General features: G+C 28.5%; 5 protein-coding genes across 5 annotated transcripts; 1 reads left to right on the top strand and 4 right to left on the bottom strand.

The window, feature by feature from the left end:
- Positions 1-1,549: 1,549 nt before the first annotated feature.
- LOC134828192 (glutamic acid-rich protein-like) lies at positions 1,550-3,752 on the bottom strand. The gene has a single exon (XM_063841197.1). The coding sequence runs from the start codon at positions 3,699-3,701 to the stop codon at positions 1,638-1,640; it is 2,064 nt and encodes a 687-aa protein (XP_063697267.1). The 5' UTR covers positions 3,702-3,752; the 3' UTR covers positions 1,550-1,637.
- A 106-nt stretch (positions 3,753-3,858) lies between these two features.
- On the top strand, positions 3,859-5,641 carry LOC134830570 (F-box only protein 42). The gene is made up of 2 exons (XM_063844100.1): positions 3,859-4,154; positions 4,215-5,641. The coding sequence occupies exons 1-2, from the start codon at positions 3,896-3,898 to the stop codon at positions 5,612-5,614; spliced, it is 1,659 nt and encodes a 552-aa protein (XP_063700170.1). The 5' UTR covers positions 3,859-3,895; the 3' UTR covers positions 5,615-5,641.
- Positions 5,620-6,252, bottom strand: LOC134830576 (enhancer of yellow 2 transcription factor-like). Its single transcript, XM_063844114.1, has 2 exons — positions 6,031-6,252; positions 5,620-5,975 (listed from the first exon to the last, which is right to left on the bottom strand). The coding sequence occupies exons 1-2, from the start codon at positions 6,084-6,086 to the stop codon at positions 5,750-5,752; spliced, it is 282 nt and encodes a 93-aa protein (XP_063700184.1). The 5' UTR covers positions 6,087-6,252; the 3' UTR covers positions 5,620-5,749.
- Positions 6,253-10,119: 3,867 nt separating this feature from the next.
- On the bottom strand, positions 10,120-20,885 carry LOC134829966 (sarcolemmal membrane-associated protein). Its single transcript, XM_063843291.1, has 9 exons — positions 20,165-20,885; positions 13,709-14,098; positions 12,625-13,130; positions 12,247-12,559; positions 12,032-12,178; positions 11,760-11,912; positions 11,563-11,704; positions 11,268-11,503; positions 10,120-10,943 (listed from the first exon to the last, which is right to left on the bottom strand). Exons 2-9 carry the CDS (start codon positions 14,093-14,095, stop codon positions 10,305-10,307), a joined length of 2,523 nt encoding a protein of 840 aa, XP_063699361.1. The 5' UTR covers positions 14,096-14,098; positions 20,165-20,885; the 3' UTR covers positions 10,120-10,304.
- A 1,033-nt stretch (positions 20,886-21,918) lies between these two features.
- LOC134837004 (MICOS complex subunit MIC27) lies at positions 21,919-23,135 on the bottom strand. The gene is made up of 5 exons (XM_063852309.1): positions 23,041-23,135; positions 22,791-22,981; positions 22,570-22,736; positions 22,266-22,511; positions 21,919-22,206 (listed from the first exon to the last, which is right to left on the bottom strand). Exons 2-5 carry the CDS (start codon positions 22,979-22,981, stop codon positions 22,079-22,081), a joined length of 732 nt encoding a protein of 243 aa, XP_063708379.1. The 5' UTR covers positions 23,041-23,135; the 3' UTR covers positions 21,919-22,078.
- Positions 23,136-23,176: the final 41 nt, after the last annotated feature.

The following is a 23,176-nucleotide window of genomic DNA, read 5'->3' as shown; positions in this document are numbered from 1 at the left end:
ATAATTATTAAATTTTAGCTTTGAAATCCATCAAATATGGGTTGAAAATTGACTTGAGAAAAAACAACGATTTTTGCTCCTCATATGATAAAATCGTTGTTTTTTTATTTCATCAAAAATCGACCTGATATGCATGGAAATTAACTTTAGAATGCATAATTATTCAATTTTAGCTTTGAAATCCATCAAAAGTTGGTTGAAAATTGACTTGAGAAAAAACAACGATTTTTGCTCCTCATATGATAAAATCGTTGTTTTTTTATTTCATCAAAAATCGACCTGATATGCATGGAAATTAACTTTAGAATGCATAATTATTCAATTTTAGCTTTGAAATCCATCAAAAGTATGGGTTGAAAATTGACTTGAGAAAAAACAACGATTTTTGCTCCTCATATGATAAAATCGTTGTTTTTTTATTTCATCAAAAATCGACCTGATATGCATGGAAATTAACTTTAGAATGCATAATTATTCAATTTTAGCTTTGAAATCCATCAAATATGGGTTGAAAATTGACTTGATACGATTTTTGCTCCTCATATGATAAAATCGTACTTTTTTTATTTCTTAAAAAATCGACCTGATATGCATGGAAAAAGTTGGTTGAAAATTGACTTGCAAAAACAACGATTTTTGCTCCTCATATGATAAAATCGTTGTTTTTTTATTTCATCAAAAATCGACCTGATATGCATGGAAATTAACTTTAGAATGCATAATTATTCAATTTTAGCTTTGAAATCCATCAAATATGGGTTGAAAATTGACTTGAGAAAAAACAACGATTTTTGCTCCTCATATGATAAAATCGTTGTTTTTTTATTTCATCAAAAATCGACCTGATATGCATGGAAATTAACTTTAGAATGCATAATTATTAAATTTTAGCTTTGAAATCCAACAAAAGTTGGTTGAAAATTGACTTGAGAAAAAACAACGATTTTTGCTCCTCATATGATAAAATCGTTGTTTTTTTATTTCATCAAAAATCGACCTGATATGCATGGAAATTAACTTTAGAATGCATAATTATTCAATTTTAGCTTTGAAATCCATCAAATATGGGTTGAAAATTGACTTGAGAAAAAACAACGATTTTTGCTCCTCATATGATAAAATCGTTGTTTTTTTATTTCATCAAAAATCGACCTGATATGCATGGAAATTATCTTTAGAATGCATAATTATTAAATTTTAGCTTTGAAATCCAACAAAAGTTGGTTGAAAATTGACTCGAGAAAAAACAACGGCTTTTGCTCCTCATATGATAAAATCGTTGTTTTTTTATTTCATCAAAAATCGACCTGATATGCATGGAAATTAACTTTAGAATACATAATTATTAAATTTTAGCTATGAAATCCATCAAAAATAAGTTGAAACTTGACTTGAGAAAAAAAAAAGGTTTTTGATAAAATCGTTTTTTTTATTTCTTCAAAAATCAAATTAAAAAAACTTTTTAAATTAGACAAAGTTAAAAAGCTGGAATGAAGTTAATATAATTTTAAGCAAAAAATTCTAAAAAAAAAAATTTAAACTTTTAATAAACTCTGAATGGAAACAAAACACATTTTTTTAATTTGAAAAATTTTCACTTTTTCATATATTTTAATCTATCAAAAAAAAATTAATTTTTACTTTTTCTTCGACTTTCGAGCAGTTTCCTTCGCTGCTCTCTGCTCGCGTTCCTCTTTCAGCAAGCTGAGTAATTTCAAGTCTTTAAAATGTTTCGTCGAGCCCATGACTTCGTCAGGAACTTCTGTTGCCTTTTTTTCTTCTTCTTGTTTTTTGCGTTCTTCTTCCGCAATTTTTTCTTGTTCCAACTTTTCAAGTCTCTCCTTTTCCTCAATCGCTTTCTTCTCCTCGAGTTTTTTCTCCTTCGCCTTACTCCGAAGTTTATTTCCCAATTTTGTCGATGACATGACTTTCGATACTTTTTTGCTGCGCAACCATCGTTGACCCCAAGATTGATTATTTTCATCGTCTGCCGTCAATTTGCTGCCTTCATCGCTGGATTCGTTAATGTCAATTGTAACAACGTCAGCATCGTCTTCTTCGGGATTTTCTTCTTCGTCGTCATCGCTTGAACTTGAACTTGAAGAACTGGATAATTTTTCGGGAAGTTCATCGACATCAACGACTTCAGAACTCGTGTTTGGATCTTTTTCATCATTTTTTTGGGAAATTTCATCATTTTTTGCTTCAGGAACTTCTTTAGGAGGCTCAGAATTTTCTTCGGATTGCTTCAGATTCGCATCTTTTCCAACTTCTTCATGAATTGTGTCTTCCCAGTCGTTTTTTTCGTCTTCAGATTCATTTTTTTCCTCAGAATTTGATAATTTTTCATGTTTTTTGTTCGTCTCAGGCTCACTTTTGTCATCGTAATCCAAATCTTCTGCCTCGAGCGACAGTGTTCCAGGCGATTTTTCTCTCGTTTCACGTTCTTTTGATGTTTTTGACTCTTGTTTCTTGTCATTTTCCTCTTTTTCATCATCAGAGCTCGTTAATAAAATTGTTTCAGGACTTGGATGCATCGCGATGACTTCAGGAGAACTTTCACGATCACTTTTTTCTTCGTCTTTGACTTTTTCTTCATCTTTTTTGGGACTTTTTTCACGATTTTTATCATTTTCAACATTTTTATTGTCTGTCGTTATCGTTAAATGAGTGCCGAAATTACGTTTGAGCCTCACTCGTCGCCCGCCTTTCTCGGGAGTTTCAGATTTTTCGCTTTCAGACAAGTTTTGGTTGCGACGTTGTTCGATTTTTGCTCGTAAATCCACGATTGGGGTCTTTTCCTTCACACGTTCAGGAGTTTTTTCCTTGCTTCGACTTCGAGATGATCGTTTTGAGTCGTTTCTCGAACGTTTTTTAGATTTTTCGGGATTTTCATCGCGAGATGAAGACGGTTTTGGGTCTTTTTCAGGTTCTTTTGGACGAGATTCTGTTTCTTTACTCGAAGTTTTTGATGATTTTTCTTTTTCTTTTGAATTTTCAAAATTTTTCTTTGATGCTTCGTCAGTTTTTGCCTCATCCGAAGGTTTTTCTTTGATTTTTTCAACATTTTCTTCCTCTTCAGAGTCTAATTCAATCTTCGTCACGGGCTCCAATGCTAATTGACTTCTTATTGCTCTCGCTCTCGCCTGTAATTCGAGCAATTCTAACACCGTCATCTCCTTTTCCGACATTTTATTTTCCGATTTTTCACTTTTTTTTGACGTACTTGCCTCACTTTTTCCATTTTTCATCTTTTTTGGGTCGTCTTCCTTCTTTTCTTTCTTAATGGAGCGCTTTTTGTGCATCTTTTTCGCCTTTTTACTGCTAATTTCCTCCAACATGTCATCATCGCTCGATATTTCACTCAACGAAATGTGATCCTCGATGATTTTGGGAGCATCCGAATCCGATGATTCTGTGTCTGAAGGACAAACTGTGGCATTTATGATGGATAAAAGACGTTTTGTGGACAATCCAAGTACTTCATCCAAACAAACTTCCTGTAATTTCTCAATGGATTTGCCTTTGAGGAATTCCGGGGCGATATTTTTGATGGTTTTGGGCTTGAGACACATGAATGCGTGTCGAATTAGTTCTACGCGATCGTCAATATAGGCGGAAAGTGGCTTCAAATCCGATTCTTTTGACTTTTCCATGGAAGATCGGGCTGACGAGGATTTTTTTGATTTGTGACTCGGCATTTTTTTGGCTAAAATTTTAATTTTTCATTGAAAAATTACAAAAAAATTAATTTTTAGTTGATTTGTTTTGGTTTCGAGTCGATTTTGACAGTTTACAGGCTGATTGTCAAATAGGGTGTCTCGCAAAAAGTTGTCAAAAACAAAAAATCTTGAAGTCACTTCGAGATTTTTGTTCGAAATTTTAGTTTTTCGCGATGGCTCACATTCTGCAATTGCCCGACGAGATAATTGAGTACATTTTGGACAACTTGCCGCCTTATCGGGACTTGGAAAATTGCAAGGAGGTGTGCCAACGATGGTTTTTGCTCGTCGAGAATGTCTTCAAACACAAAAAATTGAGTCTAAATAAGGGTCTGCTCGAGTACAATCTCCTGTGGAAGACTTATTGTCTCGGGAATCGCAATCCAAAGTTGATTCCAGCGCCGCGTTATGCTCATTCATCGATTGTGATAGGTAAGTTTTTTAGTTTAAATCTGAAAATTTGAGATAAAATTTAAAAAAAATTTTTTTTAGGTAATTTTATGTACGTTTTCGGAGGTTCGAGTGTCGGAGGAGCCTTCAACGACTTGTGGTCTTTCAATTTATCGTCACGCGAATGGTCTCGCCCCGTTTCCATGGGCAATTACCCCAATCCAAAGGCAAATTCCTCGCTTGTGAGGTACCGAAACACGTTAATTTTGTTCGGGGGATGGCGTCAAACGAGCGGAAACACGCATCAGCCTCACTTGCTGTTCAACGAGTTGCATTGTTACGACCTGGAAGAGCGTCGATGGACAATAAAAAACTTCAGTTACGGTCCGAATCCGACAGCAGCACATACAGCAACGGTTCATCGTGATAAAATGGTTGTTTTTGGGGGTTTTAGTCGGTTGGAGAACGATGTGCAAGGCACGACAAACGAAGTTTGGTACTTGGATCTGAAGACTTTTGTCTGGCGGAAGCCCAAAATCCTCGATAAAAAGCCGACAGCACGTTACGGGCACTTTCAAGTTGTGATAGATGACGATACGTTGATGATGATGGGCGGATGCGGCGGTCCAAATAACCTTTTTTCCGATGCATGGACCCTGAATATGGCGGGCGATGTGTGGAAATGGGAGCCAATTACGATCAAGAACAAAAAATTCACTGCCAATCACATGTGGTGCAATCCAGCGGCGATTATCGATCAAAAACTCGTGATAATTGGACCAACGCCGGCACAACCGATCGACTTGAAGATCCCCAAACAGCAGCTGGGGGTCAACAGACCCATTAGAATGCCGAATAATTTGCCTCCTGAAGTGAATGGAAGACCGCAACAACGAATTTCCGCGGAAAATCAACGAAATGAGCTTCCCCCGCCTGCGAATCCGCCTCCTGCGAGTCCGCCGCGTGTCAATAGTTTCAACGACGAAGCTCTCCGACTCCAACGAAGCTTGTGCATTCGCTCAAGTCAACAAAATTCCTTTGATCCGACGCTTCCGAGACGCTTTAATGAACCAATTATTCATGGAACCATCAAGATGGCAGCCTTTAATGTCGAAAAAAATTCGCAACTTCCGCAGCAGATCCAAAGGGAACGTCAACTCGAGAATTTGCGACGCATGGAAATCAAAATTCAGCGAGAACGGAACAATAAAAGGCGCGAAGAGGAGGCGAGTAAAAAGACAAAACGCCCGAAAACGAATTGTTTGGCGATTTTTGTGTGTGATTTCTCGGGAGTTTCGTCCGCAGCAGCGTCAAGCAGCATCGAATGGATGGAATATAAAAATTTTGGACTTTTTGAGGGGGCGCCCGAGAAGAAAATTTGCAGCTCCATGGTTGCAGGTACGGGCGAATTGATACTTTTTGGGGGATTGCAACGCGAAACGACCTCGGAAACCGCCACAAATGCCATACACTTTCTCACATATCCATCAACGGTTCTCTAACTAACTTCTCTAGGTCCTAGTTTTATTTTTATTTTCAATTAATTACATAGTTTAATCACAATTTAATGATAGTTCGCTGATTTTTCGGATGATTTGATGAAAAAAAATGAATTTAACATAAAATTTTTACGAATTTTAAATTTCCAGTCCTTCTTGCTCGATGAGAATTGTCTTAATTTTCTGCAATAATTCCTTTTTCACGCTATCCGGTACCAGCTGACGAGCTTTGGGCTTTACTTCTTCCACGATTTCGTCGACATTGATGTTGCCGTGGTTAGATTTGATCGTTTCGCGACATAATAAACGGACTTCATCGCCCCAACCGCACTCGTTGAGACGTAAACGGAGGAGATCTTTTAATCTATGAAAAGGAAAATGATGAAAAAATTATTTTTTGAAGGGGAATCAAGACCTACTTTGTTCGTTCGCCGAGCAAAATGGTAGATTGGTCCACAGATTTTTGTAAAGTCATGTTTTGTTGGAGATTTTTGAGGAAATTACAAGTTAGGAAGATTTTTCAAGAAGTTTTGGCGATGTAAGGAATTTTTTGAGCAATTAAAGGCGAAAATTAAGTCAAATAATTTTTAATTTTCGGAAAACTTTCGATTGTTTACCTTTTTGACTTTGACGTTTCTCGCAATTTTTGATAGGGTGACCAAATAATAATTTATTTTTGCTAATTCAAGAAATTTTGTTACCGGATTTTGAAGAAAATATGCGGTAATATCAGTAAATTTTTTATTTAAAAAATAAATGAAATTAAGAAAATTCAGAAAGTTTTATACTAAATTTGTTCAAAAATTATTTTTTTAATTGGAAATTTAATTTTTAAATGCAGAATATTTTATAATATCTGAAAAAATTAAAGCAAAAGCACAAGATAGATTTTTTTAAATCATTTTTATCAAGAAGGGCTCTAATTTATCATTTTTAATTATTTTATAACTCAAAACTGCCAAAAAATTGAAACTGAAAAAAAATTTCCTTTGACATAGTTTTGTTTTAAAAACTAAATCAAGAGCAAAAAAACTGTGTCAAAAACTGTGTCAAAGTCGTTTTTGTCAAATCTTGCTCCAAATGGATAAAAATTTGTCAGAGGGCTCTAATTTATCATTTTTAACATTTTAAACTCTGCCAAAAAATTGAAACTGAAAAATTTTTTTTCTTTGACAAGTTTTGTTTTAAAAACTATTCAAGAGCAAAAAACTTCAAAAACTGTGTCAAAGCCATTTTTGTCAAATCTTGCTCCAAATGGATAAAAATTTATCAAAGGGCTCTAATTTATCATTTTTAACCATTTTATAACTCAAAACTGCCAAAAAATTGAAACTGAAAAAATTTTTTTTCTTTGACACAGTTTTGTTTTAAAAACTAAATCAAGAGCAAAAAAACTGTGTCAAAAACTGTGTCAAAGTCGTTTTTGTCAAATCTTGCTCCAAATGGATAAAAATTCATCAAAGAGCTCTAATTTATCATTTTTAAGCATTTTATAACTCAAAACTGCCAAAAAATTGAAACTGAAAAAAAATTTTTCTTTGACATAGTTTTGTTTTAAAAACTAAATCAAGAGCAAAAAAACTGTGTCAAAGTCGTTTTTGTCAAATCTTGCTCCAAATGGATAAAAATTTGTCAAAAGGCTCTAATTTATCATTTCTAATCATTTTATAACTCAAAACTGCCAAAAAATTGAAACTGAAAAAATTTTTTTTCTTTGACATAGTTTTGTTTTAAAAACTAAATCAAGAGCAAAAAAACTGTGTCAAAAACTGTGTCAAAGTCATTTTTGTCAAATCTTGCTCCAAATGGATAAAAATTTGTCAGAGGGCTCTAATTTATCATTTTTAATCATTTTATAACTCAAAACTGCCAAAAAATTGAAACTGAAAAAAATTGTTTTCCTTGACATAGTTTTGTTTTAAAAACTAAATCAAGAGCAAAAAAACTGTGTCAAAAACTGTGTCAAAGTCATTTTTGTCAAATCTTGCTCCAAATGGATAAAAATTTGTCAAAGGGCTCTAATTTATCATTTTTAACCATTTTATAACTCAAAACTGCCAAAAAATTGAAACTGAAAAAAAAATTTTCTTTGACATAGTTTTGTTTTAAAAACTAAATCAAGAGCAAAAAAACTGTGTCAAAAACTGTGTCAAAGTCAAATCTTGCTCCAAATGGATAAAAATTTGTCAGAGGGCTCTAATTTATCATTTTTAAGCATTTTATAACTCAAAACTGCCAAAAAGTTGAAACTGAAAAAATTTTTTTTCTTTGACACAGTTTTGTTTTAAAAACTAAATCAAGAGCAAAAAAACTGTGTCAAAAACTGTGTCAAAGCCATTTTTGTCAAATCTTGTTCCAAATGGATAAAAATTTGTCAGAGGGCTCTAATTTATCATTTTTAATCATTTTATAACTCAAAACTGCCAAAAAATTGAAACTGAAAAAAAATTTTTCTTTGACATAGTTTTGTTTTAAAAACTAAATCAAGAGCAAAAAAACTGTGTCAAAAACTGTGTCAAAGCTATTTTGTCAAATCTTGTTCCAAATGGATAAAAATTTGTCAGAGGGCTCTAATTTATCATTTTTAATCATTTTATAACTCAAAACTGCCAAAAAATTGAAACTGAAAAAAAATTTTTCTTTGACACAGTTTTGTTTTAAAAACTAAATCAAGAGCAAAAAAACTGTGTCAAAAACTGTGTCAAAGCTATTTTGTCAAATCTTGTTCCAAATGGATAAAAATTTGTCAGAGGGCTCTAATTTATCATTTTTAATCATTTTATAACTCAAAACTGCCAAAAAATTGAAACTGAAAAAAAAATTTTTCTTTGACATAGTTTTGTTTTAAAAACTAAATCAAGAGCAAAAAAACTGTGTCAAAAACTGTGTCAAAGTCGTTTTTGTCAAATCTTGCTCCAAATGGATAAAAATTTGTCAGAGGGCTCTAATTTATCATTTTTAATCATTTTATAACTCAAAACTGCCAAAAAGTTGAAACTGAAAAAATTTTTTTTCTTTGACACAGTTTTGTTTTAAAAACTAAATCAAGAGCAAAAAAACTGTGTCAAAAACTGTGTCAAAGCTATTTTGTCAAATCTTGTTCCAAATGGATAAAAATTTGTCAGAGGGCTCTAATTTATCATTTTTAATCATTTTATAACTCAAAACTGCCAAAAAATTGAAACTGAAAAAAAATTTTTCTTTGACACAGTTTTGTTTTAAAAACTAAATCAAGAGCAAAAAAACTGTGTCAAAAACTGTGTCAAAGCAATTTTTGTCAAATCTTGCTCCAAATGGATAAAAATTTGTCAAAGGGCTCTAATTTATCATTTTTAATCATTTTATAACTCAAAACTGCCAAAAAATTGAAACTGAAAATTAAAAAAAAAATTAAAAAATTTTATTAAGGTAAAAAAAAATAATTTTACCTCATTTTATAAGCGATTCCCAAAAATTTTTCGTAAATCCAAGAAAATGAAGAAAAAAACTTCAAATTTATTTTTTAAAAAGGGTACTTTTATTCATATCATACTTTATTTTATTTTACTTTATTTGCTGATCCTTAAAACTAATTTTTCATAATTTTATATTTAATACAATAATGTACGATATTTTTTGCTACTTGCGATGCGATATTTTTTATCTAATTTAGTTTTTTTTTATTTCCGGTAATATTCACAATTTTTTTGTATAATTTTCATAATTTTTTGTTTTAACAATCAATCACTATGTACTTTATTCCATAACCGAAAAGAGTTGTAAAATGTGTAAAATTTACAGTAGAAAAAGTTAGAAGCATCGTTTTCTATCTAAAAATACATGAAAACACAAAAAAAGTTTCATTCTTAGATTTTTTTGTTGCAACTTATCACAATCACACAATTCTGGATTTTAATTTATAAAAATTATTTTTTCTTTAATTTTAAAATTTTAAATAATTTTTTATTTTAAATTTTAAAAATTAAAAAAAAATAATTTTTAATTTTTATCAAAAAATAAATTTTAGCTGCTGATCAAAAATTTTTATTTTTTGTAATTTTACTGAAGAAGCAGTTTCAAATAATTTATTTTTTTTCCTCTTTAAAATTTTTTTAGAGGAATAAAAAAAAATTTAAAGTCTATTTTTTAAATAAGCGAGATATTTATTTACAATTTCAGCATATTTTTATTTTTTTTATTCTTAAATTTTAAATAGTTAAAGGTACCTTAAATTTTATCCTCATATTTTATTTTTATCTCGACTGTGTTGCTTGAGTAAATTTTAATTTTATTGTTACAAAATTTTTATTTTCTTATGAAAAGCGTTTTTTATTGTGTGTGTGTATTAAAGTGTATCTAACTATTTAATTTTAATTTTTAAGAGATATTTTTTTGGACAGAATATTTTAAAGGATTTTTCTAAACAAAGAATTTTTAACAAAAAGAGAAAAAAAATATTTAACAAAAAAAAAACGACAACATTAAACACAAAAAATAATTTTTCTTTGAACTAAATTTTTTTTCGTTAGAATATCAAGCAGATTTCCACGTCAAATTTTTTTTAATACAATTTTTTAATAATTTAATTTTTGCTCTACAAATTTCATTAAAGTACATTTTTTCAAATTTTTCTTTTTTTTTTGTTGAATGCTTTCACAGCTTTAAGCTTTTTTTTAGCAGCAAAAAACAAAAAAAAAAATAATAAATAAATTTTTTAGTTGCTTGACATCATGTAGGAGAAAACGTAGCTAATTAGTGCAAAAATTGGCGTTAAATAGATGAGTAACGTGACGAGTGATTTGTTACGATACTGATGATAGTCTTCGCGCAGCTGCAACAATTCCTGATCTAACTTTAGCTTTTCCTCGACTAGTTTTGTGTATTTTTCCTTAAAGATAACCATCTCCTCTTCGCGTTGCATCTCCGGATGCTGGATAATTTTGAGTTCGTTTTCAAGCGACGTCGACAAAATTTCTTCGACACCGCTCGGTTTGTCCTCCGTCGTCGTCGTCGGCGTCGTTTTTAATGATGGCACAATTTCTGCAGCGACGGCGGGTTCCGATGGATTTTCATTAAAGCTGGTGTTGGTTGAGATTTCCTTTATTTCTATTGCTTCGGTTTGAGCGGTGGATTCCGACACGGAGGTTGACGACGGTTTGTCAAGTTGCTTTTCCGACAAAGCCTTTTCAAGTTGCTCAACTTTCGTCTTGTTTGTCGTCAGTTCAAGCTTAAATGCCAAATTTTCCGTTTCGGAGAGCGTTAGTTTCTCGTTTAGCTCGTCGATGAGATTTATTTTTTCTTTGTAGTCGTTCAGCGATGGGCGTGACTCGAGTTCTTGCTTCAAAGTTGTTATCTGAAAATAGAATTTTAAAGATTAAAAATCAAATATTTATTGGTTTGGAAGAAAATATTTAATTTTTTTCTTAAATTTTAATTTTTTGTAATAAAAAAAATAAATTTTTTAATATTAAATTGAGATTTTTAATACAAAAAAATTAAAATTTTTGATAAGAAAAAAAATTTTTTAATAAAAAAAAATATATAAAATTTTTTTATAAAAAATATCAAATTTTTTTTTTTATAAAAAAATAATAATTTTTAATAAAAAAAATAATAATTTTTAATAAATAAATTAAAATTTTTATTAGAAAAATTAAAATTCACAAAATTTGCTTACTTGATCTTGTATCTCTTCAGAAGTTTCCGCATCTTTGCTGCTCTTGCTGTCACTTCCGATCTTTGTACTCTCCTTCATAAAATCAATAAAACTATTTTTTAAATTTTTAATTGCTTTTTTCATAAGTTTTGCATCCGTCACAGCAGCGAGTACCGCCGATGAATTCAAATTTTGGTTTCCATCACAAACATTTTGGTTCGAAGATTGCTCGTTATTCTCCGAAACGACATTAGAATCTATTTCAAAAAAATATTTTTATCAAAATCCTTCCAAAATTAAAAAAAATATTTTTTACCGTTATTTAATCCACTTCCAGCCTTTTTCATCTCAGACTCTTCAATTAAATTAATTATTGACTCCATGTGCAAGATTTTCTTGTAGATTTTAGCAGTTGCGTTGTCCAGTTGTTGCGAAGAATCGTCGTTTGTTTCAAAATCCTAAAAAAAATATTTTTTTAGAAATTTTTTTGGTTTGATTTTGAAAAAAAATTACATTTTCATTGCAAATTGCACTGATGATGTCAAAAGAGTCCTTCATGTTTTTGATATTGGAGTTCATGAAGAGCGATGACAATTTTTCAATCGAAGCTGATGAGATGTTGGTATCTTTTACTTGTCCTTCTTCTTCGTCACCCATGAAGTCGTTCTAAAAAAAAATTTGAAAAAAAAATATTTATAATTTTCATTGAAAAAAAGTAAAATTATTGATAAAATTTTTGTTCTAAAAGGTAAATTTGTTGAAAAAATTATGAAAGATGAACTCACCTCTAACAATGGAATCCTCTCTTGCAGCATTTTCAAGTCATTTTTCAGTCCATCGATAACGACATTTTTATCAGTTTCCTTCTGCGCTGCCTCAGACATTTTTTCATCGAACTGATTTTGGATCGTTTGAAGTTTTTCGGTTAATTCCTGTTAATTTTAAAGAAATTTTTTATAAAAATTGATTTTTTTCATAAAATTTCAACAAAAAATCTCACTTGAATTTGTTGTGTTAGTTTAGAAATTTGTTCCCTGAGTAATGAACATTCGTCCTCGCTGCTGCACAATGCCCGTTGAATGGTAGTTAATCGCTGAATGGCATCCGAACGATCCTGATACGCCTTCCGAAGTGCTTCTTTAGCGGAATTTTGATAAATTTGCTTTTCTTCATGGAGTTTTAGGATTTCTTCGCGTATTTTGTCTTCCGTGACGTTCTTCTGCATGAATTGCAATTTTTTCTCAAGCATGTCGATGCGACTCAGGAGACGATCTTCGTCGATAAGGGCTTGCCAACAAGCAGAAGAGTTTTTTCTGTAAAATTTTTAAAAGGAAAAATAATTTTTTTGATGAAAAATTTTAAAAAATTTGAATTTTACCTCGTGACATCGACAGTCTTTTGCATATTCATGAGTTTGGACTCCATAATTTGATCCCTTTGTACTATTTCCTGCACGTATTGATTCAAGCGATACAGATCGGATGGCTCGATTTTCGTACAAATTGCCCCAACCAACGTACTTTGGCTCGCCTTCGTCTCACGCCCATCCGGCAAAAAGAGTTTGAGTGTCGCCACGATGCATCCGTGCGTTTCTTTGCGCGCATTTTCCATGACATCGACACCAAATTGCACAATGTCGCCTGAACTGACTTCGAACGGCTCGGATTCTGTCGTCGTTTGGCTAAGGCGTTGGTTGTTGATGAACGTGCCATTACTGCTGCCCGTGTCTTTGAGGAAGAATTTGCCGTCGCTGTACCACAGCACGGCATGATTTCGCGAAAGGACTTTGCAATCGAAAATGGCATTAGTTTCGGAGACTTTGTTGCGTGCAACGGAACGCCCGACTTTTACTTCTACATTTGGCTCTAAATATAACGTGCGGTTCTGAAAAAAAAATAAAAAATATTTTAATAAATTTTGAAAAATTTTTAAAATTATTTTTTTTTTAAATAATGAAAATAAATTAAGAATGAAATTAATTAAAAGTTTTAAATTAAAAAATAAAAATTTTAAATTTAAAAAAAATATTTCTTAAAAAAATAAAAAAAAAATTAAAATAAAAAAAATAAAAATAAAATAATTTTAAAATTAAATTTTAAAAAATTAAAATATTTGAAAAAAAAATAAATTTAATTTTCAAATTAAAAAAAAAATATTAAAAATTTAAAATAATTAAAATAATTTTTAAGAAATAAAAATAATTAAAAAAATCATAATTAAAAAATAATTTTAAAAAAATTTTAAAATTTTTGAAATTATTTGGTATTTTTTTTTTAAAATTTGCAAAAAAATTAAATTTAAAAATTTAAATAAAAAAATAAAAAATATTTAAAAAATTTAAATATTAAAAAAAATAATTAATTTTACAAAAAATATAATTAATTTTAATTTTATTTTATTTATTTTTTTAATTTTTTTTATAATTTATTTTTATTTTTTTCAGATAAAAACCCATCACTCACTTGAAACGGATGCGAATTGGGTCGACAAACGAGACATGCCCGCGCAACTTGCGGCGACTTATTATTACCGCCCGTGTTCGCGCCATTCCCATTAATTTGTTGTTGCGCTTGCTGCTGTTGACTTTGTTGCTGTAACTGTTGCAGCAATTGCTGCGCTTGCGGTAATGGCGGCTGAAATTGCGACGGAATCAGTGAAATTTGCGAGTTGCTGACATCGAGATTGTTGTTCTGCTTGCCGACGCCGCCGAGCGTAGATGTGCCTGTGACGGAGCCTCCAACCGAAATTGTCGTCGACAATTGATTATTTACGTTCCCGGATGGAGTTTGCATTCTGACTCCAACTTCATTCATGAAGGATAAATAATCATCTTTACTGATAATAACCATGACCTGCAAAAAAAAAGCGGAAAAAACTCGTGAGTGTCATAATTTATCGTTATGTAAGAAGAAAAAATGCGATAAACGTTATCACGAATGAGAAAAAAAAGCTGTAGAAAAAAATTACAACTCACAAACGGGAATTTTTTACGTACAAATCTCGTTTTGTTGACACAAAATTCCTCAACGACTGCGTTAAAATTGAATTTTTTCCGTTCCAGACGAATTTTTCGACAATTCAAATAAAATTAGACAGACAAGTGCCGAGGGAACAACATCAATCCCTTCAATTCGTGACAAATTCCGTGCCTCGCGGGTATCTTTCTTGCCTTCCGTTTACTCGCACGGCAGATAATTGATATCAACACTCACTTAAAGTCGTAATAAAAGTATCGACAGGTAAAAAAGTGCATCAAACATGCATTTTTTCGCTCTTTTCTCGCATCGCAAACACGAAACATGAACGCTAACTGCAATAAATAAACAAATCAGACACAGGAAAGTCTAAATTATTACGCCGAACGAAAACTTGGCAACATAATTTCATGTTAAAAGAGCAAAAATAACATAAAATTCGATTTCATGCGAGAAATTCTCTCGAAGAAGTATCAATCTGTGCGAATTCTGGTTAACGGATTGTAAATGTAAATTCTTCGCAAATTTCGCATCGCCAGAGTAAACATTTGTATACATTGAATATATTTATCGACTTGTATTAAAATTAACATATTTTTACTATTTTTATTGTGCTCGTCGTTGAATCGAGTACGAGTTAGTTTGTAAGGGGGAAATTATAATAATGATGTGTTTTGGAAAGAGAAAAATATGTGAATATTTTCATCGAACGATTTTATGAGAGAAAATTTGGTTTTGAAGCGATTTTTTGTTTTTTATAGAGTAATAAAGTGTGTCGAATTGTAGAGAAAAGGTGTGAGAATCGATTTGAAATTTATGAAAAGGGGGATTTTTTTTCATGTATTTGATTAGAAATTGAATTTTATGGGGAAAATTTGTGTAAAAATAAAATAAATTGAAATTTTGATCGATTTTGCAATTTTCTGTAATCCAAAATTTAAAAAAAATTAATTTAAATATTAACAAAAATTTAAAATATTTTTATTTAATTTTTTTTTTGTAAAATTTTTATTTTATTCGTGATAATTTTCGGATTTATTTATTTGACTTAAATATAAGTATTATTATTTTTTTTTTTTTAATTTAAATTATTTAAATTTTTAAAAATTAATTTAAAATTAAAAATGTTTTTTTTTATTAAAAAAAATTAAAATATTTAAAAACAAATATTTTTTTAAATTTTGAACCAATTTTAAATTTTACACAATTCAAAATAAAAAATAAATTTAAATGTGTTTTATATTATATTATTTTATACTATTTATACTATTTATAATATTTAATAATATTGAATTAATAAAAATTATTTTAAATAAAAAAAATAAAATAAAAAAAAAAATAAATTTATTTATAATTCATTAGAAAATTATTAATTATTCATTAGACTTAAAAATTATTTTTTTTATTTATTTTTTTTTTATCTTGTATGAATAAAAAAAATAAAATATTTGACAAATAATTCCAAATTTTCAGAGGAAAATTTATTTTAGAAATACTTAAAAAAAAATATTCCATAAAATTATATAAATTTTTCAACAAATGTTGAATTTTGTAAAAAAAAAAGTCAAAGGTGACTCTTAAAACTTTCCTGAAACCATAAATCAACCAAAATAACACACGACGACAAAAAATTTAAGATTCTTGTTCCGCTTTGGGAATTAAAACTTTTATCTCCATGTTTTCTATCTCAAACATTTCCAACTAGAACAAAGCGGAATAAAAGTTAATCTAAACAAATATTGATTTTTTCATGTCTCTCGTTGCACACGTTTGCATCATTTATCACCCAAAAACTAAAAAAAAAATTATTTTACCTCACGTTTCTCATACAAAATCTTATCATTGTCGGTTTTTATCATTCTCTTGAAGAAAAAAATGAATAAAAAACTAATCGACGCTCCGAAAGTAATTTAAATCAATTATATCTGAAAATTTTACGACTGCACTACATGAACGATCGCACTAAAGAAATTGTTGACTTTTCTATTAAATTTTGACCTTCACAATAAATTTTACATCAAATTAGACGCGATGTTTACGCGATGACTGAATTACACACGAAAACTGATCGCAACTGGAGTGAACTTTCGGCATGAATGAATCTGACATCTTTGTGTGACTTTAACGACTAATTTATTTGATTTAAATTGTTTATTAATAACTGCGTCGTCAGAAATCGTTCGTTGGAATGCAGAACAGAATTTCTGGTTTGTTTGCCTTTTTGTGCTTATCTACTCGTCAAATTTGTTTACAAAAAATTATAATTTCATTACGGGCGCTTCCAACAATCGTTAATTCGTATTAAATCGCTAAATATCACGAAAGTACGTTATAAAGTCGCTTACATCGAGACTTACATGAGAACTAAGCATGTAATCGTCAAAGGAAAACAAACAATGCTTAATGAAGCGAACCAAAAGATTACTTTACAGAAGACGTTTCTCTATTTTTTTTTTATTTGTAACAATAATATTTATTCAAATTAGCGTTTGAAAAATTAATGATAAAGGTGAAGCAGAATAAATGGAGCGTGAAATACGTGACCTAAAAAATAAAGTAGTTTGAAAAATATATAAGTTTTAATTGGTATCCTGTCTGTGGAGACGTCTGGTTAATTTTTTAAATATTTTTTTTATTTTTAGGTAAAATTAACTTTTGAATAAAAATACTTTTATAAATTATTGCTAAAATTTTTTAATTTGAACAAATTAGATCATATATTTTAATGGAAAAAATATTTTTTTAAATAAAAATATTAAAATAAAATTAAAATATTTTTTAAAAATACACATTAAAAATGTCTTAAATAAATAACATATTTTTAATTTTAAATACTATTAATTTTTTTAAATATTAAAAAACTTGAAAAACTTAAATTTTGAACAATTAAGGTATTTTACAAAATAAAGTTATTTTTTTTTAATTTTTGAATTCATTAATTTAATTTAAATATTTTTTTTAAATTTCAGAATTTTTATTAAATTAAAATCTATAAAGTTTTGGACATAATTTTTCTTTTTTCATTTTTATTATTTTATTTATTTAATATTTTTTTTATGAAACTTTTAATTATTTCAATAAAAGTTAAAAATAATTTTTTTTTATCAATTTTTAATTTAAAAAAATTTTAATTTTTTTATGTTTTTCTTTAAATATTTAATTAATTTATTTATTTTAATCATTATCATTATAATAAATTTTAGTTAATTAATTAATTTATTTTTTTTAATTTTTAAATAAATAAATTAATTAAATAGCTAATTAAAAAAAATTAAATTTTTAAAAATATTATTTTTTTCAGAATTTTTGGACAACTGAACGTACGAAAATACAAATTTTCCATCTAACGCGATTCAAATGCGGCGCAAAAATAATAGCAACAGCATTTATCGACCTCGAATACCGGCAACAAGCTACACAAACTTACATAACTATAAAAAAAATCGAAAAAAAATACTTTCTCACTCGTACTCAACGCGCGTTATTTATACAAAAAATTTTGCTCTGCGTGCTAAAAATGTATCTAAGTCTTTGTTTAAGCATTTTTCGTTGGCATTTTATTTATAAAGTAACGTTTTATTATTAAAACAACGCGAGCTGAAACAGATGTTTGATAACATGCAACTTATTTTATGCTCAAATTTGAAAAGGGAACGTAAACTCCTTGTTCCTTGTCGTTGATTGACGTGACCTTAGAAAGAGTTACTGCCCCTATTTTTTATCGGAAAATATTTATCGAACCAAAAAATGTATTAATTAATAAATTTTCAAGGTTTTTTCCTGTCAAAATTATTTTTTTACATAAAAATAAAAATCAATATTTTTTTTTGTACAAAATTGCGGCAGAAATTTTTTTATACGAAAAAAATACAAAAAAATCTATTATATCACCATTTTTCTATAAAAAAAATCTTTGTACGTAAATTTTTTTGTATGAGAAGTAGATATTTATCTGCATAAGCGTCGATTTGTTCATCGCGAATGTTGCCCGTAGTTATCAAAACATTAATTTGAAGCAGAAACAGACGAACGAACTGATCATTGTTACGAGATGATTCATTCGTTCGTGATAATCTGTTGAATTAATAACAGACCTCTGCGAATTTTAATGAAAATTGCATTCCAAGTCGTTTTGAGTCACTCTATCATTTAATTAATAATAATTTTTTTTTTCTGTTTCAACTCAGCAAAATGCAAAAAAAAAAACAATTGAATCAGATCTCGGTTTATGATACACATCGTCGCTTATCAGACACTGATACTATTGTCTGTCGTCTCTGTGTCGAAGAGAGTGAGACAAAGAAAGCCTTTAATAAACTGCGTTTTGCTGCCGAGATAGAAAAAGAAACAAAGTTAGCTTGTCAAATGTTGTCTGGCGCACCGCAAAAAAAAAAATTTTTTCTCTCTCTATTTATTTATAATTTCAATCATTTTTCTCAATGAATTATCTTTCAGGTTGTTACGAATTGTCTGACCAGCTGTCTCGTCTTTTTCATGAATTTACGTTTTTTTGCAGTGGAAAAATTTTCACGCAGATGAAAAAGAAAGACGTCGACGATGAGTGGTTGGATGGATGACACACATCAGAGGGAAATATGGAACAAATGTTGAGAGGAAAAAATTTTTATTTTTGGTTTTAATTTTTTTTTTTTGTAATGAAAGTGTATTTTTTTAAGAATTTTAATTTTTCTAATTTTTTCTGAATTTGTTTAATTTTTTTATTAAATATGTTTAAAATTGTTTTAAAATATTTGAAATTTTTGAAAAAATTTGAATTAAATTTAATTTCTTTTAATAAATTAGAGTTAAAAAATTAATTAAAAATTTAATTTGAAAAATTAAGAATTTGTTTTTTTTTTAATTTTTAAACTCTCAAAAATTATTTAAATAATATAATATAAAAATAAATAATAATTTAAATAATAAATTAAAAAAAAATATTAAAAAAATTTATATTTATTTAATATTTAAAAATTTAAATTTTATTTAAATAAAATATTTAAAAAGTTAAAATACAAAAAAAAATAATAATAAAAAATTAAAAAATTACGAGATTAACGAATAAAAGACTAAATTGTTCCACAAATTGAATAGAAAAAAAATAAAATAAATAGTAAAATTGTTGAAAAAAACTAAAATTCAATTTAATTTTAAATAATTCTGAAAAAATGTTCAAAATTAAAATACATTTATTTTTATATTAATTTTTTTATTTTTATATATTTTATATTAATTATTTTTTTTTATTTTTCAAAAAATGAAAAATTATTTTAATTTTTTATAACTATTTTTTAAATTAATTTTTGGCAATCATTTAAAATTATTATATTTTTATTTATTTTTTTAAAAGTAAAAAATAATTTAAATTTTTACGAAATTTTTGTCACAATAAAAAAAAATAAATTAAAAAAAATTAAATAACAGACAGACATAAAATTTCCCAAAAAATCAAATTTTCAACAAAAAAAAAATCCCTCACAACCTCGCTCACAACCCAAAAAACGAAAATCATTAACTTTTCGATAGGGAAGCGACTTAGTTACCGTTCGCCACACGGGAAACAGTAAACACACTGCTCGAATACTTTGGTCTCTTGCCAAAACTAAAGTGAAAAGTTAGTTTAAAAAAATGAAATTAGGAGAAAATGATTATGGGAGATGTTGCATCGCTCGTTTTAATATTTTTTAATTATTTCAAAAACTCAAATATTTTTCCTCAAGCGAAAATTTGTCACAAAAAAAATTTTTGAGGCGCCTCGTCTTTGACTCACGAAATTCCGTCAGTAGAAAAAAATAGAAAAATAGTAACCAGCCAAGAATTTATTTGAAAAAATGCCACACAATGCTATTTTGTTGAGTGAAAGTTCAATAACCAATTAACAATTTTTTATATTTTTTTTTTAGTTTTTTGATATGCAAATTAAATAAAAAAATTAATAAATACCTGATAAAATTATGCAAAATTTATATGAAAATTTTGCGTGTGTATCAAAGTCTGGTCTAATAGTGTCTCACTTGTTACAGCCAGCTACACAAGTTTTTTTTACACACAATTTTATATTTATTTATATTTTTTTTTTGTTATGAAAAAATGATAAATATTTCTTTTCTTTGTGTTTGTTTGATATTTTTTGCCAGATAGCCACTTTATTTATTATTTTCGCATCATTTTTTCTTTTTCAGATTTTTTTTCGTCAATTTCTTCGTTCAATAACAATATAAACAATCCATTTTTCGTGATGATGATGGCAGCAAAGCAGCTTCGGAGACGCACTTTTCTCTCGGACTCGCGAGTTTTTCCAGCCTTTCTGCAATCCAAGAAGCAGCAAAGAAGCAATAAGGAAACAATCGAAGCAATTAAAGTGTAATAACAATAATAATATTTAATGATGAAGGAAAAAAAGACGAGATTTCTCGTTCAACGTAGGGATTGTTCGTCGTCGTCGTTCGCTCTGTTTCTATGTTATGTAGCACTGAAATTTTTTTCTTCTGTTTTTTTCCAATGGATTTTTGTCGCACTTTTTTGCTGTAAATTAAATTGCTAACGTATCACAACGGGAAAGGAGAGTCTTGCGCAAGCAATTTAACCGAATTTTCGTGAAAATGATTCGATTTTGGATGAGAAAAATGCAAAAATACGAGACAATTCTTGCACTCTCGCGACGGCAGAAAATCTTTGGTTTTGAGACGAACGAAAGTGATGCTGTCAAAAAAGAGACCCAATCACATTTTAAATTCTTTAAAAAATGATCAAGAATTTTGAGTTGTGCAATGGGACTTTTTTTTATCAATTTTATTCGTCTCATTTAGAATTTTTAAAAAATTTTAATTTTTTTTTAAATTCTGAAATTTTTTAAAACTGTTCGAAAAAGAAATTAATTATTTAATTAAATGTTTCTAAAAAAAATCAAAATTTTTTAAAAATATTTTGAAAATTCTGACAAATTTCTTCAAGTTAAAAATTAAATTTAAAGTTTAAATTAAAGAAAAAAAAAATTATTCAATTTTTTTTTAATTTTTGAGAAAAATTTCTTAAATATTTTTATATTGAGAGTTATATTGAGAAGTTTCTCAATTTTTTTTAAATCAAATAATTTTATCAAAAATTAAAATCATTTTAAATTTTTATTCATTTTTCAAAGAAGCTTTTTGTAAAAAAAAATTGTAAATTTTAAATAAAAAAAAAAAAATTAAAAAAAAATTTAATTTAAAAAAAAATTAAATTTTAAAGGAAATTAATATTTTTTTGAACAATTTCTCAATATGTACGAAATTAAAAAATATATTTTTAAAATTTTTCAAGAATTCGAAAAATTTCTTCAAGTTAAAAATTGGAGAAATTTTAGAAATATGTTTTCTTTAATTTTATACATTTTGAGAAATTGTTTAAAAAAATATGAATTTCCTTAAAGATTAAATTTACAAATGAAGATACAAAAGTTTTTTAAAAAATTAAAATTATTATTTCAATTTCTTTATATTTTTGAGAAAAGATTTTTAAACATTTTAAAATAAAAAAATGTTCAAAAAATTTTTTTTTATTTAAGGAAAATTCTAAAATATGATAAATTTGTCTAAAATAAAAATTCTTAAAAAAATATTTTATCAAAAAAAAAAAAAATAAATTATTAAATTTTTAAATAATTTAATTAAATTAGATAAATTTAAGAAAATTATTTTTTTTTTTTTGAAAATTAAAAATTTTTTTAACCAGCCTGAAAATTAGAAAACATTTCTCCATTTTTATAAGAAAAATATAATTTTTTTATAATTTATTTTATTTGTTGACTTTTTTTAAACTGTTTCTGCCTCAAGTACTTCACAATCGTAACATTTCAATAAAACTTTTCTCGTCAATTTATTTCTTCTTGTCGCCAAATACTGCGTCGTAAGCTGATTTGCCAAGATCTGAGACACAATTCTTGAGTTCATCTAAATTTGTTGGAATATGTGGCAATTGTTTCTGATTCGCATCTCCGGGTTTCACTAAAAAAATTAAAATTTTCAATTTTTATGAAATTTTATCAAAAAATAAAAAAATTTACCTCCATAGACGAAATTCAATCCAATAGTCGCGTATTTCTTCCCTTCGACAAGCGCTTGTTCCGTATAAACTTTCGCCTCTTTCGGATAGCAAATTGACGCAATACCGCCCGCACCTATCGAAGTGTATATCAACTTTTTGAAGAATCCGCCACGCAAGCCGAAAATCATGCCAGCTAAACCACCGACAGCAATAGCACCCGCTCTTGGAAGCGAATTGTCTTCTTCGTTGAGGTAATCACGAACAACTAAAAAAAAAATTTTATGAATTTTAATTTTTTTTCAGGCATCTCGTGACTAATTTACACTTTGTCTGGTCCTTTGCATGCTCGATGTATCCGTAAAGTTGTCCCTTTTGATCGGAAATACTTCCGGTGACGCCTTGAATTGACTCGCGGATCGTTCGAAAGCCGTCTTCAATTGCAACGACGTGAGCTGCCGGTTTGCGTTCCTCGGTTTTATGATGAGATTTGCTGTAAACAATCAAAATTTTTAATTAAATTTAATTTTTAGGGTAAAAAACTCACATTTCCGCATTTGCAGGAGTGTAAAGTGGCAATTCCGATGGTTTCATGATGACGGGCTTCACATCGGGATCCCGTTTCGCACTGCCTTGATACGTGTGCAAGTATCCTTTCTCGTCTTTTTTGCCATCAGCGCGACTTTCGACAGCAGCTGCAGCCAAAAGTGGGCTTGAAAACGCCATTTTACGTATCATCTGTGAAAAAATGGGCAAAATTCTTGAAAAAAATCAAATAAAAAGAGCGAATCACGAACCTCGAGCAGCAAAAAGTCCGAAAAAGGCTCACATCAATTTCAAGTTTAGCCAAAAAACACAAAAAAATCTTATGTAAGGGAGGCGAGTGACAGTTCCACACTGTTTTGAAAATTTTCGAATGCGAAGTGGGTCTTT

The sequence above is a fragment of the Culicoides brevitarsis genome, chromosome 1, assembly GCF_036172545.1.
Source record: "Culicoides brevitarsis isolate CSIRO-B50_1 chromosome 1, AGI_CSIRO_Cbre_v1, whole genome shotgun sequence".
NCBI lineage: Eukaryota > Metazoa > Arthropoda > Insecta > Diptera > Ceratopogonidae > Culicoides > Culicoides brevitarsis.
The sequence above is the reverse complement of the archived record's forward strand: the minus strand, read 5'-3'. Positions and strand labels throughout refer to the sequence as shown.